A 15,742-nucleotide genomic window follows, 5' to 3' on the forward strand; every position below is an offset into this window, starting at 1 on the left:
GACTAATAACAGTGTTAACTGTTCTGTCAACATTCTGCAAACAAATAATTCTTCACAGTGGCTTTGTCATTAAGAAATGTTTATTAAAAAAAGCCCTAGTGTTACATTTATCTCACTTCACATTGTTCTGAAGTATGAATATTCTTATTTTAATGTCCTAATGAAGCTGAAAATGTTCATTTCAGTTTCTAATTATTGGAGATAAGTTTTCTTAAGGTCTGGTCTGACATGTAGTCTGGTTTCCTTTCTGAGACTCTTGGTTGTTTCTTGTGCAATATTAAGTATTACCTTCCTTTCCATGTGATTTACTATTGGAATCTTTATCCCACTCTACATTTAATGGTTATTTTGGTTCCATAATGTGGATTAGCTTTGCAGTTTAGCTGTATCTTCCTCCTTGTGTTTCCCTTTAAAATTTGTTAGATATTCCAGAATCACTCCCCACCTCCATCCAGCATTCCCAAGCACACTCCTTGGCAATAGGAGTTTGTGGCTTCCCCACTGTAAGAATGGTGCCCTCCCCCTTTCTGCACATTGGAGGTGCTTCTTTCTGCTGCGTGAATCCTTTGGTCATGTCCTTCAGAATAGTTTCTCAGCCTTGATGGTCGGTTTCAGTGTGCTCCTATTCCAGCTAAGGGAGTGCTGTCCATGCCAGGCGCTTGGCATGGCAGGACTTTGTTTTAGAATGGAGAAGGAGGAATGAAGACATAAGGACTGCCCATTCTTCAGCTCTTCTTTCTGGGTCATAAGTAAGTGGTTTGGGGCATTTTTGCCTTTTTCGTGAGAATGTGAATTTGGTGTGGGTGGCCTGCCTTGCCTGAGCTTTTCCAGATGTTTTACCCCATGCTTAATGAAGATCCTGGGGGTGCAAGGATGGCATCTAGGACAGGGCATTGCCACTCAGTGGTCACACCTAAGGCACCAAAACGCTCCTTCCTAGCTCCCTGTCCATCGAAATGGGCCAGTTCTTTGCTGGTCGTTTCCTCTGTGACTATTTCAAAAGACAAGACTCATCCCTGACTTTGTTTTTCTGGTGGGCTGCATTTAGGGAAGTGTGGGACCCAATTACTATGTGCTTTATCTGTGCATCGTAGAAGACAAGCCTAATAAATCACAGTGTATTTTTGGCTAGATTTTGCTGACCATGGCAAACCTATCTTTATTAAACTAAAATACATTCACTATTTGTATGCTAAGCATTTTCATTATGAATTTTGCCTTTTTTTTAATCTCCCAGTTGGAGGGAGTTGCATGGGCCAAGTACATGTCTCCATTTTCCCTCCTCTTTCAAGGTTAGATAACCTGCAACAACCTCAACACACTCTGATTTCAGCTCTTAATGGTTTCGCAAGATCTTTCTAAATGTAGAGTCTGTGTGTTTCACAATAAATTTTTTACACTTATTTTTCCTTCCTGTTGGGAATAGTTTTTTTATTCCCCTATTACATTTATAAATACTTGTTCATACTGTTTTTTTTTTTTTTTCAGGGAGATTGAGTTTCTGTATAAGCACGTGAGTTAGGAAGTCACTTGAGAAACTAGTTAGGAAGTCACTTGAGAAACTTTAAAAATTCATGTGGCTCCTCTCAGTGTATGTTCTGGTATGTCTGGGACTTATCCAGGGTCCATGGTTGACTGACCAGAAGTTGCTCACCTTCACTTCATTTTAAGGCAGTTTCCTGACCCCGGCGAGCCCGGAATAGAACATTCTCTGGTTTGTGACTTAGATGGCTGTGGCTCAGTTTCCTCATAAGGAGATGAACTGTTAGGATTCAGCCCAGCAGGTGTTCAAATGCTGCGCATTCCAATGAGACAGGCCCTTGACTGCCTTCTGGGAGATGACTTCCTAACCTTTGGAATATCCTATCTGTTAATAATATCTTGTATACCTGGGGCCTTGAATGATGCTGATAATTTAGGTTGACATTGTGAATGATGGCGGGGACTTTGAGTCACAGCCTATCACCTTGACCTGTGGACTGGCCAGAGATGGTGGGGACGCTCAGCCACACAGGTGCTCTGTGTTCCCGTGACTGATTCCCTGTAAATACTTCCGGTGAACGGCCCTTCACTTGGGACACCACACAGTCGTTAGGAGAACTAAGCACTGGACAGTGCCACAGGGAGGGGCTATCTGGAAGCTTGCACCTGACTTCTCTTGGATTCGGGCCTGTGCTCCTTTTATCTTTGCTGATGTTCATCTATGTGCTTTCATATAATGAACCGTAATTGGTAGCCTGTTAGCTTTTCTGAGTTCTCCAAGGCCTTCTAGCAAATCCCTGAGCTGGAGAGCCACCTTGGGTGCCCCCAGCTTGGCAAACGAGCCTTTTCTTTCCAGAGTTTACTTAGAACTAATGATCCTCATTCTGATATGCTAAAATGTTCCCTTCCTTAACGTAAAACTCAAATTGGGTGTTCAGGTTTGTGAAACACAGTTTTGGCCATTCTCTAAAAATTTACTCAGTTTTTGTCATTTTCCTAAGAGAAAGGACATCAATTTAAGGTAGTAATGCTAATTTTTTCTTTCTTTCTTGGTATCATTCATGCTTGGTTATGGTATACTTTTAATTTTAAATACACTACTCTTACTGATTAATTTCTAGTTGTGATGCTATGGTGAATGGCTAGTATTTTGTCTTTTATCTTTGTCATACATGGGCAAATATTTTAATTACTATAACTTAAAAATATAGGTACACTTTCTAGAAATCAGTTACATCCTAGGCTCTGAACAGAATGCAATACCTGACTTAGTACTTTCTGGACTGTCTTCATTTAAAAAATTACGGCATGTGTTGGGACTTGGGTGTCTCCTGATGTGTGAGCTGCTCGCTCTCTATGTAAAATGCTCCCTGCACTACTGCCCTTCCAAGGGCTTCTCTGGATAGCTCTCCTTGGTTTTTCCTAGGTTGTCAAGTCCCATGGCTTGCAATTCTCAGATTGCCTTCCTGTAATAGTCCGCTTCCCCCACTTACTGGGCTCCTCTTTAATGGCCGCAGGCTTGGCAGCCACGTAATTAAGCCTGTTCTAGAACAATTTCCAAAATGAGGGTAAATAAGCTTTGAGTGAGAGCCCAGGGCCGTTTTTTGCCGCTGAAAGGCCCATCTGTTTCACATCATGGGTTTTTAAATATCTGTTTTGGATTTTGAGAGAGATCTTCCTCCCTTCCCAGTTGTCAGCTCTTCCAGAGAATTAAGTCTTGGGAGTCGATGGGTTGGTGGATGTGCTCATGCCCTCCTTTCTTTGATGCTCACTGATCACTTAGTGCTGCCTCCTAAGCTGAAGCTGTCCTATAGGAGACATGGTGTGTGAAGCAGGCTCAACCTAACTTGAGTTGGGAGAGCAGTCGAAAGTTTGCTGTGTCCTACCCATGATGCTGTGTGCTTATTGCATGGAAAACAATGAGAGAGAATGAGGAGACTTCCATACAGCATCTTCCAGAACCGTAGCTCAACTTCTCTTCCCTGATGATCCAGCTGTGTGTCCTTGTGTGGCTGTGCAGTACCTTGGCTGGGAATTCAACTGCATGTTGGCTCCCATGAGCCTCTAATGAATCCCTGTGCATCGGTTTTAATACACCACCTGAGCCTGCTGAATGTTGGTTGGCATGTTCTAAAATTTTCATCTTACTTCAAAGGTAAAGAGAAAGATGTGCTGGATTACTCTCCAAAAGTCTGTAGCAGCCAGGGTTGGGCCATGCCAAAAGCCATAAAAAGCCCAGAAATCAATCTAGGCTGTCCCTTGGGTGGCAAGGACCCAAGTGGTTGAGCTATCACGTGCTCTCTCCCAGGGTGCACATTAACTGGAAGCTGGATTGTGACGCTGGAACCCAGGCTCTCTGATGTGGAACGCAAACATCCCAAGTGGTCTTTTTTTTTTAAGACTTATTTATTTTTTATTGTAAGGTCAGGTTTATAGAGAGAAGTGGCCACAACAGCCCGAGTTGCGCTAATCCAAAGCTAGGAGCCAGGAACTTCTTCTAGGTCTCTCATGTGAGTGCACGGTCCCAAGGCTTTGGGGTATTCTCTACTGCTTTCTCAGGCCTCAAGCAAGGAGCTGGATGGGGAGCGGAACAGCTGGGACATGAATTGGCACCCAAATGGGATCCTGGTGCTTGCAAGTGAGGATTTAGCCTCTGAGCCAGAGCCATTGTGCTGGGCCCCCAAGTGGTGTCTTTAAAGCTGTGCACAACACCGACCCCAGTAGTACTTATCTTTTGTGGTAATGTTTGGCTCAGTACCCGGCTTAAAATGTTTTGCCTAGATTGTTCCTCTGAAAGATCCACACACCACCACTGCTCAAGTCAATGCCATTATCACCTTTGGTAAATGGACAGGGTTGGTGCCTCACGAGGGTGTGCATCGTGTGCAGGTCCTGCAGCTTGGGAGTGTCCATTCTTGCCGACGCTGCACCGTACAGCCTGTGTGTGTTGTTGTCGTTGTTGTTTAGAGGAGCACTGAAGTGCAGAGAGCACCTGAACATCCCCAGCTGCCCTCTGTCATTGCAGGTACGAACACATTCTTACGGAGCCTGACCCAGTGCCCGCGTATGCCCTGAAGCTGCTGGTTGCCATGACTGAACACAATCCAACGTTTACCAGGTACTGTGAGTTCAGCACTCTGTTTTCTCATCTACAAAATTAATTTTATGTCTCCTGAAAATGTGGTTAGAGATGATGATATTCTAAAAGAGCAATACTTGCACTGCCAGAGTGGTGTATTTTCATGTTTCATGCCTTGTAGCATTTGCCATTTGTGCTATTGTGGCTTTCACTCTCATATTTTATCCCTCGTTGAAGTTTGCATCCTGTGCTATACTTGATGCTTTAAAGTGATGTGTTCTGGGCCTGGTGTGGTAGCCTAGGAGCTAAAGTCCTCGCCTTGAACATGCCGGGATCCCATATGGGCACTGGTTTGTGTCCTGGCAGCCATGCTTCCCATCCTGCTCCCTGCTTGTGGCCTGGGAAAGCAGTCAAGGACGGCCCCAAATCTTGGATCCTTGTACCAACATGGGAGACCTGGAAGAGGCTCCTGGCTTGGGGTTGGCCCAGCTCTGGCCATTGCCATGTTCTTATGCGCCGCATTCACCATTGTTGGCAGGGGACTGGAAAGACCATTGCTATGAAGTTTCTGCTGTGAGAGAAAGGCTGAACAGAGTAACTTATCAGCAGTGTACCTGGCTTGTGGAAGTGCCTTGAATAAGTCACAGGGGTCCAGGAAGCTAGGGTTGAAGCAGCTCTCTCCAGAAGGTGCTTTACACACACGACCAGCCTATATTGGCTGTGCTGTGTTGCAAAAGCCTTTTATCTGGAGAATCCTGAGTTGGTGTGCTTCTTACACAGATCGATTTGAAGTTTTGTTTTTCTGTAACCTCGTGGAGATAGTCTGACCAATTAACCTTCCAAAGTCATGACTCAGAAGGTGCCCGTTCTCTCTTCTGAAAGAAAAACTCTGGTTGCAGACACTGAATCTGTGCAAGTGGAGTTTTGAGCTTCCTTTCTGGATCTTTGGATGTCAAATACTAGTCCTATATACCATTTTATCCTTTCAGTAGACTGAGTCAGTTGCATTTCCTTTTCTCATGTTGACCTGAGTTCATCTATGTTGTATCTGTTGGAGATTCCTCTCCCTTCCTGCTACAGTTCAGGTCCATGTTCTCAGCTGCAAGGGAAAGAAACAGATAGTTGATGATCTGTGTGGAAACTAAACTGCATTGAAAAGTCAGTTGACTCTAGTATTTGTTTTAAAGAGTTTACATGAATTCAATAGAATAATTTTAACAACCTTTTTGTTTTTTCATTGAATTGATAGTGTTTGAATATATTTGCCTTTGTCTTAAATGCTAGCACTGAAACCAGGAGATCCCCTTAGCTTGCCCGACTCCCAGTCCTGGTGCCTCCCACATGTCTCTGGCATGGATAACTGTTACTTGTCCATATGCCCTAGTTGACCTGCCTCTGGCCACTGAAATTCAGTATGCATGAATGCACTAAGTAAATAGGTTTGCTTTGGGGTGGGTGGCTTGCAAAAGTCATACATAGTATTGTTAGCGTGCCATACATATGTTCCTGAAAAGTGCTCTTTAGCTTATAAAAATTATTCAGAGGTCTTATCAGTATGCCAACATCTTGGGCAAACTAGTGATGCAGATGAACTCTTTTTTAAAATTTTTTATTCACTTAACTGCAGCTCATATTGTATCTCTTCAACTGTTAATTCGCTGTAATTAAAATGTGAAATGCACATAGCCTTCAACGGTTAGTTCTTCTAAGAATTTGCTATAGAAAAAAATTTCCATTGGGATAAATGATTTTGAAAGTAAAGTGTCATGTAACTTACATAATTTTATGTAAATAAAAATTCTACATGCAATGTAGAATAGTATGTGATAATTTAAAAGGGCTTGATAAATTTTGAGTGCCCAAATGCAAAGATGACTAATTTGTTAACTAAAATTGGTTTTCTTCTCTTTCACCATGTGTCACCTTTGCCTTACATGAAATCCCTTCTAGATCAATCCTGTTCTGTTGGCTTCTTTGCAAGAACCAAGGTGTTAAAATGAGGTTTAACGTATGTCAGTGGTAGCTTAAACTCAAAAGTTTATGAGCAGCATTTCCTGCCTCCATCCCCATTCACTTTTTTTTTTAAAGATTTATTTTATTTTTTATTACAAAGTCAGATATACTGAGAAGAGGAGAGACAGAGAGGAAGTGGAGCTGCCGGGACTAGAACCAGCGACCATATGGGATCAAGGCGAGGACCTTAGCCACTAGGCCACACTGCCAAGCCCCCCCCCCATTCACTTTTAAAAAGATTTATTATGTTTTTATTTGAAAGACATTGTTACAGAAAGAGGGAGGTAGGGGGAGAGAAGTGGGAGTAGGGCAGGGGAGCAGCAGGAGGCAGAGAGAGAGAGAGAGAGAGTGTAAAAGCTGTAGATTTATTCCCCAAATGGCTACCATGGACAGAGCTGGCATAGTCTGGAGCCAGAGCCAGGAGCACATTTCTGGTTTTGCACATAAGTGCAGAAGACCAAGTATTCAAACCATCCTCTGCTGCTTTCCCAGGCCAAAAGCAAGGAGCTGTAGTAGAAGCAGTGCAGTCCGGACATAAACCTGAGCCTGTATGGGATGCCTGCACCCCAGGCGCGAGCACCTCCCCACCCTCATATACTTTACAAAGAGGTCCTTAGGTCAACCTGTGAGTTTGCCAAGTCCATTTACCCATTTTGAAGGGAGGGAAAGGAGTATGAAAAGTAATTAGAAATTGACTTTGGAGTTTTAATTTCCTTCATGGATTTTTCAAATAGTATTTTAAGCACAGCATGTTAGACTGGATAATTAGTTTTTATGGAAGGCGAAGAACAGTATAGAAAGGCAGACATGGGAAATGTATCCCTTCCCTGTTCACCCTCTTCTGTCTTTGTCTTCCTCTCATTTGATATGGTCAGACACCTTTATTCATTCCATAGCCAATGCAAGCCGATGTGAATATAGATGCTACATGTCTTTCTCCCCGTTGCACACAAGTACCACTTTGCAAGCCTATTTTTGCCCTTAGTAGGAGGCTGTAGCTCCAGGAGTTGCTCCTGTATCAGTACACACTGGGCTTTCACATTGTGTTTATGGTGATAAGACCTGCTATTGTATGGCCAGACTATAATTTACCTCATGGTGGGTGTCTAATGGCTGGACCAATATATGCATCAAATTATGTGTATGTGCCTACATCTTATAGGCTAATGCCTTGCAATGGTACTGTTATCTCAAAGGACAAGTACACCTGAACATTTAAGAAATGAAATCAGATTGCCCCACCTGGAGGTTTGCCATTCTGCAGCTCTCAGGGATATGTAAAAGCATTCCTAACTCTTTACCATCTTGTTGATAAAATTTGTTATTATGCTTGCTTGGAAATCTTGCCAGTGTGACAAGTAACGTAGGTTGTTTCTTTTAATTTACCGTTCTTTAATAAAAAATGAGGTCAGATATGTCTGCATGTGGTCAGAAGAATTGGTATATATTTTTTCCTAGTCATGTTCTTTGGTCTTGGCATTGCTATTCTTCAGGGTAAATCAACTCCTGTCCGGCTTGCCAGTGTACAAGCACATCATTGCCTGCTGGGCCATTTTACTTGTGTCTGGGTTGTGGCAGACTTCTGTGATCATGGATACCGTGGCCCTGAGCACTCCTGTGCACACCCCCATGGGGAGTAACCACTTACTCCTCTATTGGGTATCCAACCAGGAACAGGCATGCCAGGCTATCACACGTGTGCCCTCCTTGGTCCAGTAGGTTACACCCAGCAATTTCCCTAATTAGTTGAACCAATTTCTATTCCTGTTAACATTGTTCAAGAAGGCTGGGTAGTGTGTAAGCTGTTTTTTGTTCTATTTTTAACATTAGGTTTATTAGAATATAATTTACATTGAGTAAAAAGCATTCATTTTTTTTAAAGATTTATTCATTTTTATTACAGCCAGATATACACAGAGGAGGAGAGACAGAGAGGAAGATCTTCCGTCCGATGATTCACTCCCCAAGTGAGCCGAAACGGGCTGATGTGCGCCGATCCAAAGCCGGGAACCTGGAACCTCTTCCGGGTCTCCCACGCGGGTGCAATGTCCCAATGCATTGGGCCGTCCTCAACTGCTTTCCCAGGCCACAAGCAGGGAGCTGGATGGGAAGTGGAGCTGCCGGGATAAGAACTGGCGCCCATCTGGGATCCCGGGGCTTTCAAGGCGAGGACTTTAGCCGCTAGGCCATGGCGCCGGGCCCTAGTAAAAAGCATTCATTTTAGGTAGTCTGTGAACACAGTCGTGTGACGACTGCCACAATCAAGATGGAGTATTTTCATTACTCCAGAAGTTCTTGTGTGCCTCTGTAAATGTTAGCTGGGAAAAATTCATTTTCTCTGTGGAATGAATTAGTAGGGTTGATTGTATATTTCATTTTAATGTTTGATAATTATTTTTCAAGGATTAATATGTAACATGTTCCAAACTTCAACCTTCCATAGAGAGAGAAAAGCAAGTCTTTTTCCAAAGTGATAGCTGCTGTTACCAGTGTGTGTGTGTGTGTGAGTGTATGAGATAGATCACACAGATGGCAGCTTGATGTATGCCTACACTATTCTGCACCTCTTTTTAAATAGCTTTATTGAAATATAGCACCCTTAGTATCTGTACCTCTTCTTAGCAGACACATAGTATTGCATTTTATGGTTATTCCCTCTTGATTTAACAAGTCCTCCTGTTGGATATTTTTCTAATCTTCGGTATTTTAGTACTTTTATAAAAAGCTACAATTAATGACATAGGTTATGTATCACTTGAGTGAATTGATGAGTCGGGTAAGTAGTCATGACTGGAACTGTTTCATGCGAGGGGATATGAGCCAGTGATTTCCAAGTTTGCCTTTCTGTTACTGTCACTCAGGGATCTTTTAAACATTGTAACACTAAGACCTGTGGGAGGAGAAGTAAATATTCGTCTCCAGGGCTGGCAAATGCTTCGGTGATTGCTCCAGTTCTCCCAGCCGATTAATTGTGCAAAGAAGTTGGGGAAGCTCTACTGGCAATGTTTGTGATTTTGACAGTTGTTGCCAACTTGCCTCCCATCTAAGTTGTTCCAATTTCCTCTTGACCAAGCTTCTTATGAGAATGCCTGTTAGTGCAAAAAGCTTTATCAAAATGGTGTTGCGTATGTGATCTTTGTCATTCTGATTTGAGAGTATGGAATCTTTGATTTAAATTTCTGGTTTTATTGCTTCTTGATCAGATGACATTCTATGTTTGGTTTTTAATATTTGCTTTCATTTGTGGCCTAACCTGTGAGCTTTTTGTGTTGCATGTTCTGCCTGTATTTACTTCCTAGAACCGAAACCAATTAGAATTAAGGTTGATGCATATCAGCATAATTAATTTTGACTGGTCTTGAGATTGACAGCTTACTGACCCCAGGGATTTGTTAGTAATATTTTTTTAGACTAAATATTTGCCTGTCAATGTGTAGAATGCCTTATTTTTAAAAGCTTTTATTTTTAAAGCTTTATTTATTGCGAGATAGAAAGACTGACAGAGATTTTACCTCTGCTGGCTGCTATCCTAAATGGCCCCGGAGGCCAGGGTTGGGCCAGGCCAAGGCCAAAAGTTTGATCTGGGTCTGCTACATGGGTGGGAAGAGTCCAAGCACTTAGGCTATCTCTCCCTCTGCTTTCCAGGCACAGTAGTAGACTCCTAGATTGGATGTGGAGCTGGGTGTCAGAGTTGCAAGCAGTCACTTAAGCTAGTGTGCCATTCTGGCCCTAGAGTGCCTTAGTTGTTTTCAACAGGGATTTTCTAGTCCTATGAAAGTAGCCACGAATCATCTTCTATAAATTTAACTTACTAATTGGACCCATCAGCATCATGTTCTTCGATGGACTTGTATCTTAATTTATCTTATATCTATTAAGACCTGTGAGTACCAAGTAATCACTTTTGGAACATTAAACTTCCTTATGTCAAGCAAGGCATAATTAGTTTTACGTATTTATTCTTATTTTATAGGATTCTCAGTCAGTAAAGAAACCATTTAGCATCTTAGTCATAGTACCATTGAGTATTTACTACTCTTCTTTGTAAATTGTTTATTTCTTCTCCTTGTAAGACAGGGATGAAGGGGACTAGAGAGGGAAGGGAGGAGGAGAGGGAGAGAGATCTTCTATATGCTGATTCCTTCCCCAGATTCCCTCAACAGTCAGGACTGGGCCAGACTATAGAAGTCTGGAGCCCAGAATTCCATCTGAGTGTCTCCCATGTGGGTTGCAGGGTTGCAAGAATTTGGACCATCGTATGCTGCCTCCCAGGAATGCATTAGTAGGGAGCTGGGTTAAAAGTGGAAATTCTGAGACTCAATTTGGTGCTGTGATGTGGGGCTCCGGCCTTCAGTCTGCTGTGCCTCATCACCCACCCCTGAGGTTCCTTTTTATTTAAGGGACGTATGTTTGATCAAGTTTATGTTGCCTGTGGTTGTGGTCTAAACGTTCTCCCCCACAAAGTTAACTCCTCAGTGTGGAGGAGTTGAGAGGTGGGGTCCCGCAGGAAGTGTGGATCATGGTGCATTTCTCAGTGGAAAGGGTTAGCTACTCCTTCTATACACTTTTGACCTCTGCCATGTTAGGAAGCAGCACAAGGCCCTCGACGGTTGCAGGTAGCTGTTCATGAAAGCCCCAGACTCTAGCAATCATGAGCACGACCTTCTATATAAATTACCCAGTCTTGGTATTCTCAAATAGACACTGAAAACGTACTAAGACATAAGACAATTTTAGTGCCTTGTTAAAACACCCCTTCCTGGTGTACCTAGGTTACTGGTGTGCTAGAGTACTAGTTTACTGTTGAGTTGAAAGCTGCCGAATAAGTCACTTGCCACAGTGGTGGCAAGTGGAAGGAGGATGTTAATTCCTTTCTGCCTCTCCTTAATTTTCCAGTAGGTTACTCTCCTAGAGCAATACCTGGTGGCTTGTTTCGGTGAAGAGCTAATTAGCAGATCTTCCTCAGTCAACAAAGTAAATTTGAGCTCTTCTGAATTCTTTTGGAGAAAATTTAGCTTTTTTTTTAGTGAATTGGCAGAAGATAAATTACTTTTGATCTGCATTCAAGCAGAACTGTTATCATTTTTGTTTGCTCAAACATGTTGCAATTACTTGTTTCTGGACAGGAGTTAGGGAAATTCTGCCTTTCAGCAGAGTGAAAGTTTCAAATTCTCTTAATTGGACTTGATGCTGAATCAATGGCCTTTAGTGCAAAGCCTTTCTGGCCTGAAGTTACCCATCAACTCACTTTCCTTATTCATGCTTGATGGAAGATCTTTCTGTCCTTCCCACCCTCTTAGTAACTCTGACTTTCAAATAAGTAAATAAATTCTGAAAGTATTTAAGAGGAATTTGGGAATGAAAGTTGTCTTGATTTTATTTAGGACTTTGCTAGGGTGTTTTTTTTTTCCGCCAGTTCTTTAATAGTTTGTTTTAATATTGATTGTATAGTAAATGGGATGTGTACCTCTGATGGGGATGGGGGCGGGGGTTGAGGTGTGAAAGGTGGGGGAGATAGATGGTTCAGGGTTTTGGTTTTTTTTCCTCCTCTGTCTGTGGAGGTGGTGGGAGTGATGCTTGTTGCTGTCAAACTACACCACCACTCAGGAATGGAGAGAATTATTTGATGTCACCTTAGAGATGCTAGGTGGAGAAGAATGTTCTGAGGGTGTTGCTTGAATTGTCTTAGTTCTGAGATGTTGGTCTCATCACACCAGCGTTGAGAAAAGCCTTTCATAAGGTCTGTTGGCTGAGTGTTTGCTTCTGTGTAGCCACACACACGGACTCTTGCTACAAAGCCTGGCCAAGAGTTGTTTAACTAAGGTATTTTTGCAATCATCCACAGATTATTTTAACAGTTCTGAGGGCCAGATTTTTCACTTTGCTCCTGAAAAGTTTAGCTTTTTTTGGGGCCGGGGGGTCTTCCTCTGTGAAAGTTCTTTTCCTTGCTTTAATTGCTGGCAGCTATTAACTACTTTCAAAAGCTGTTGGTAAAATACCACCTCCAGTTCAAAAGGAAAAAGTTCCTTTGTTTTATCTGGTTCTTGAGAAATGTGTAAGTTTATTTGGAATGGACAACTCACGTTCTTCACACAATGGATTTCTGGTTTTGTGGACCTGTTGAATTTGTGTCTGCTGGCCCCTAACCAGGAGAGTTATTTCAATACAATGTTGTTCTCTTTAAAATGAGGTGCGAATTCACAGGCACTTGAATACTTAGCAGTTATTTCTGGGTCAGGAGCAGATGGCTTTTTTTTTTTTTCTTCTGGTGTGAAATTTATAAAGAAACCACTTAGAGTTCATTGTACACATTTACAAATAGAGACGCCTCTGTGGTGCATTGTGAAGTGGTTTTAAATCTGGATATGGATCCAATAAAGCTTTTCACGTCTTGCAAGGCATCGGAGGCTCTACTGATTGCCCTTGTTATCTTCAACAGGGACTGACAAACCGTGACCCGTGGGGGCAGCCGGCCGGCAGTCTGCTCTTGTGTGTCTTGTGAGGGGTGGGAGTGGTGTTTACTTAAAATTTTTTTTTCTTTTTATTGCTGTTCATACAGTTGGGAGGGATACACGCCCTTGTGGGCCTCCAGTTAGGGTGGGAAGGGTCAGATATGGGGGAAGGGGGATGGGACAAATGCTTGCTCTTTTTTTTAAATTTCCTCCTGTGTCCACAGGGGGGGAGGCCGAGGAGGCCGCTCCTTGCTGGAGACCCCTTTGCAGGGAAGAGTGTTCTGACGGTGTAACCTGAGTGATTTTGCTAGTTCTGAGAAGTTAGAGGTTCATTGCTCCAGGGTTAAGAAAAATCTTTGCAAGATCTACTGGTTGACAGAGTCCTCCTTGATGCAGCCACAGACCCTGGAACATGTTGTGGAGCTTGGCCAGGAGAGTTGTCCAGCCTGTTCTGCTTTCCTTTCTCTGACAAGGCAGTTGATATCTTCTACTGGCCTAGCTGAGATGGCTGTCATGTCCCCCATGTGCATCTGTACATGCTGCTACTGCACAGGCATTAGCAACTAGGAAGGCCCAATCTCAATCCACGCACTCCAGTCTTGCACCTGCCGGAGGTGTACTGTGGTCTCGCAAGGCTTGACTTGCACCCCGCCTGGCACTTGCCAGCTGGTGTTGCAGGCTAGCCCGGCTGGCCTGCACCCATGTGGCAGCATTGTCTGCCTGTCATACATCAGACCAGCCTACCCTCAGTCCCACCTCTTAAGCTCACCACTGTAACCAGTGGCCCAGCAATAGCATTTACATTTTTAACAGGTTCTAAATTTTCAAATGAAGAGATACGTGTTGGACTCCCTGTGGCATAACTGAAAACAGTTCATGAGACTCTAAACAAAAAAATTCCTGATCTAAAGGAATAGAATATATTTGTCTTTATTCATGCAAAAAATCTTTTAGAGCTCTGTGGAACTTTGGGAGATGATCTTACAGTGTGGATCATATTATGAGTTGAGTACGGGGAAAGCAGTAGAAAGCAGGTGACTTACCACAGGAACAGATCCCAAGGGCCAGCCTGTGCTTGTCACCGTGGCCCACATGGAGACGTCCCAGCAGAGGTCAGGAGGTTACTGTGGGAGGACTGGGAAGGAGCAGGAGACACAGGGTAGGAACCTGAAGGGTTGGGCAGGTAGAGTAGCTTCAGTTGCCGTTGGTGTGTCAGGGCTTCTCCAGTTATCTTGAATGTGGCTCTAGCACAGTTTAGAAGCGGAGTAGTTTCCTGGTGTGTGAAGCCATCAGTAAAGATGGTAAGGGGGTGTGAACTCTGGATTGGTTTGTTTGCATAGGGAAGGCATACTTGGAGTAAGATCTTCGTACCCCCTAGGAATTAGCTAGCCCACTTGATGGTCTGGCCCTGCAGGATTCATGAGGCCCTCAAGTGTCAGACCATCAGCAGTACAGAGGAAGAAGACGTGCTGAATCCACTGGGCCAAAGTCCCTGTATGAGCAGAAATGGAGGCCCTGGAGGAATCCGTGTGTCCTGAGCCCCCCAAGCATCTTGAAGGCAGGTGAGATGATGTGTTTGGATGACCTGGCTCCTGTGTGCACACACTAGAGCCACTGTTTAGAAACACAAGTGAATATCACAATGGGATTTAATCTGTTTGAAGTGGTGTATACGTGTGTGAGAGACAGACTTGCGAATAGCAGCGATGTGGTTTCTCCCATAGTGGTCCTCAGTGTGTGGGTAAAAGCCACACCACTCCTCCCCACTGTTCGCCTCTCCTGGCCTCATCTGGCTCCAGCACCTGTTTCTGCCCGCTGCTTGCTGAGCCGCAGCTCCTGGTACTGTCTGACTGGTGGTATGAGTTTACGTTCCTCATTTACCTAAACCTTTCTTTCTCTCATCCTCCTAGATTTGGGATCTTGTTCTGGGCTGTGACTTAAAAGATACTGTCAGGTTGCCATCTGGTGTCCCTGTGTTGAATAAGATATAACTCATCGTTGTTTCCAAGTTAGTTTTTTTTTTAATATTGATTTGTGAGGAAGATCAAGAATAATGTAAACCTGTACCGACATTGCTTTATGTTTTCTAGATAAAACAACCTCTTAGGTGAGTTTGGCCTGCAAAGAACAGTAAATATTACTGCTTGTTTTCTTCCATTTTGTGACTCACAGTGACAGGAAAGTCTCCCAAGTTTGTGGTGACTTCGCATTTCATCCCTGTGGCGTGGCTTCAGCTAGGTTCATTCAAGCTGGCCGTCTTGCCGTCAGCTTTGTCATCGCAGTGACACTCTGGGTATTGAGGGTCTGATGTCAGCTTCCTTCAGGGAACAGCATCCAGAGCCTGAAAGGAACCTTCCATTGCTCATGTCTCTGCTCTGAAGGTGACAAGGTATGAACCCCTCACTACTGGCTTAGTCCAGAAGCCAGCATTTCATCAGTGTCTCTGTTCATAGTGGCTGGAGCCTTTCAGGAACCGCAGTCAGTTACCATTCTGTTACAGTCTTGCTTGTTTAGACAGCCGTCTAGGGATTATGGTCTTCAAAGAACAGGTACTTAACCTTTTCCCCTTCGCTGGAGGAGCCCTGGGGTTCCTGGTAGAACTGGAAGCTGTTCTACAAACCTGTGGTCCTTGTGGGGAAGGCATGGAAGTGTTGTAAAGCAGCAGTTACTTTACTGCAGGATGTCCCTGAGTGCCCTGGGAGTTCCAGGGCGGAGT

General features: G+C 43.6%; 1 protein-coding gene across 2 annotated transcripts in view; it reads left to right on the forward strand.

Annotated features, from left to right (window-relative positions):
• ULK4 (unc-51 like kinase 4) overlaps window positions 1–15,742 on the forward strand; it is a 328,855-nt gene that overhangs the window by 113,218 nt on the left and 199,895 nt on the right. For both annotated transcript variants that reach the window (XM_058678919.1, XM_058678920.1), the window contains exon 29: window positions 4,508–4,600. In XM_058678919.1, coding sequence (XP_058534902.1) covers window positions 4,508–4,600 — 93 coding nt within the window. The remainder of the gene's footprint in view (window positions 1–4,507; window positions 4,601–15,742) is intronic.

This window comes from Ochotona princeps, chromosome 21 (assembly GCF_030435755.1).
Source record: "Ochotona princeps isolate mOchPri1 chromosome 21, mOchPri1.hap1, whole genome shotgun sequence".
Classification (NCBI taxonomy): domain Eukaryota; kingdom Metazoa; phylum Chordata; class Mammalia; order Lagomorpha; family Ochotonidae; genus Ochotona; species Ochotona princeps.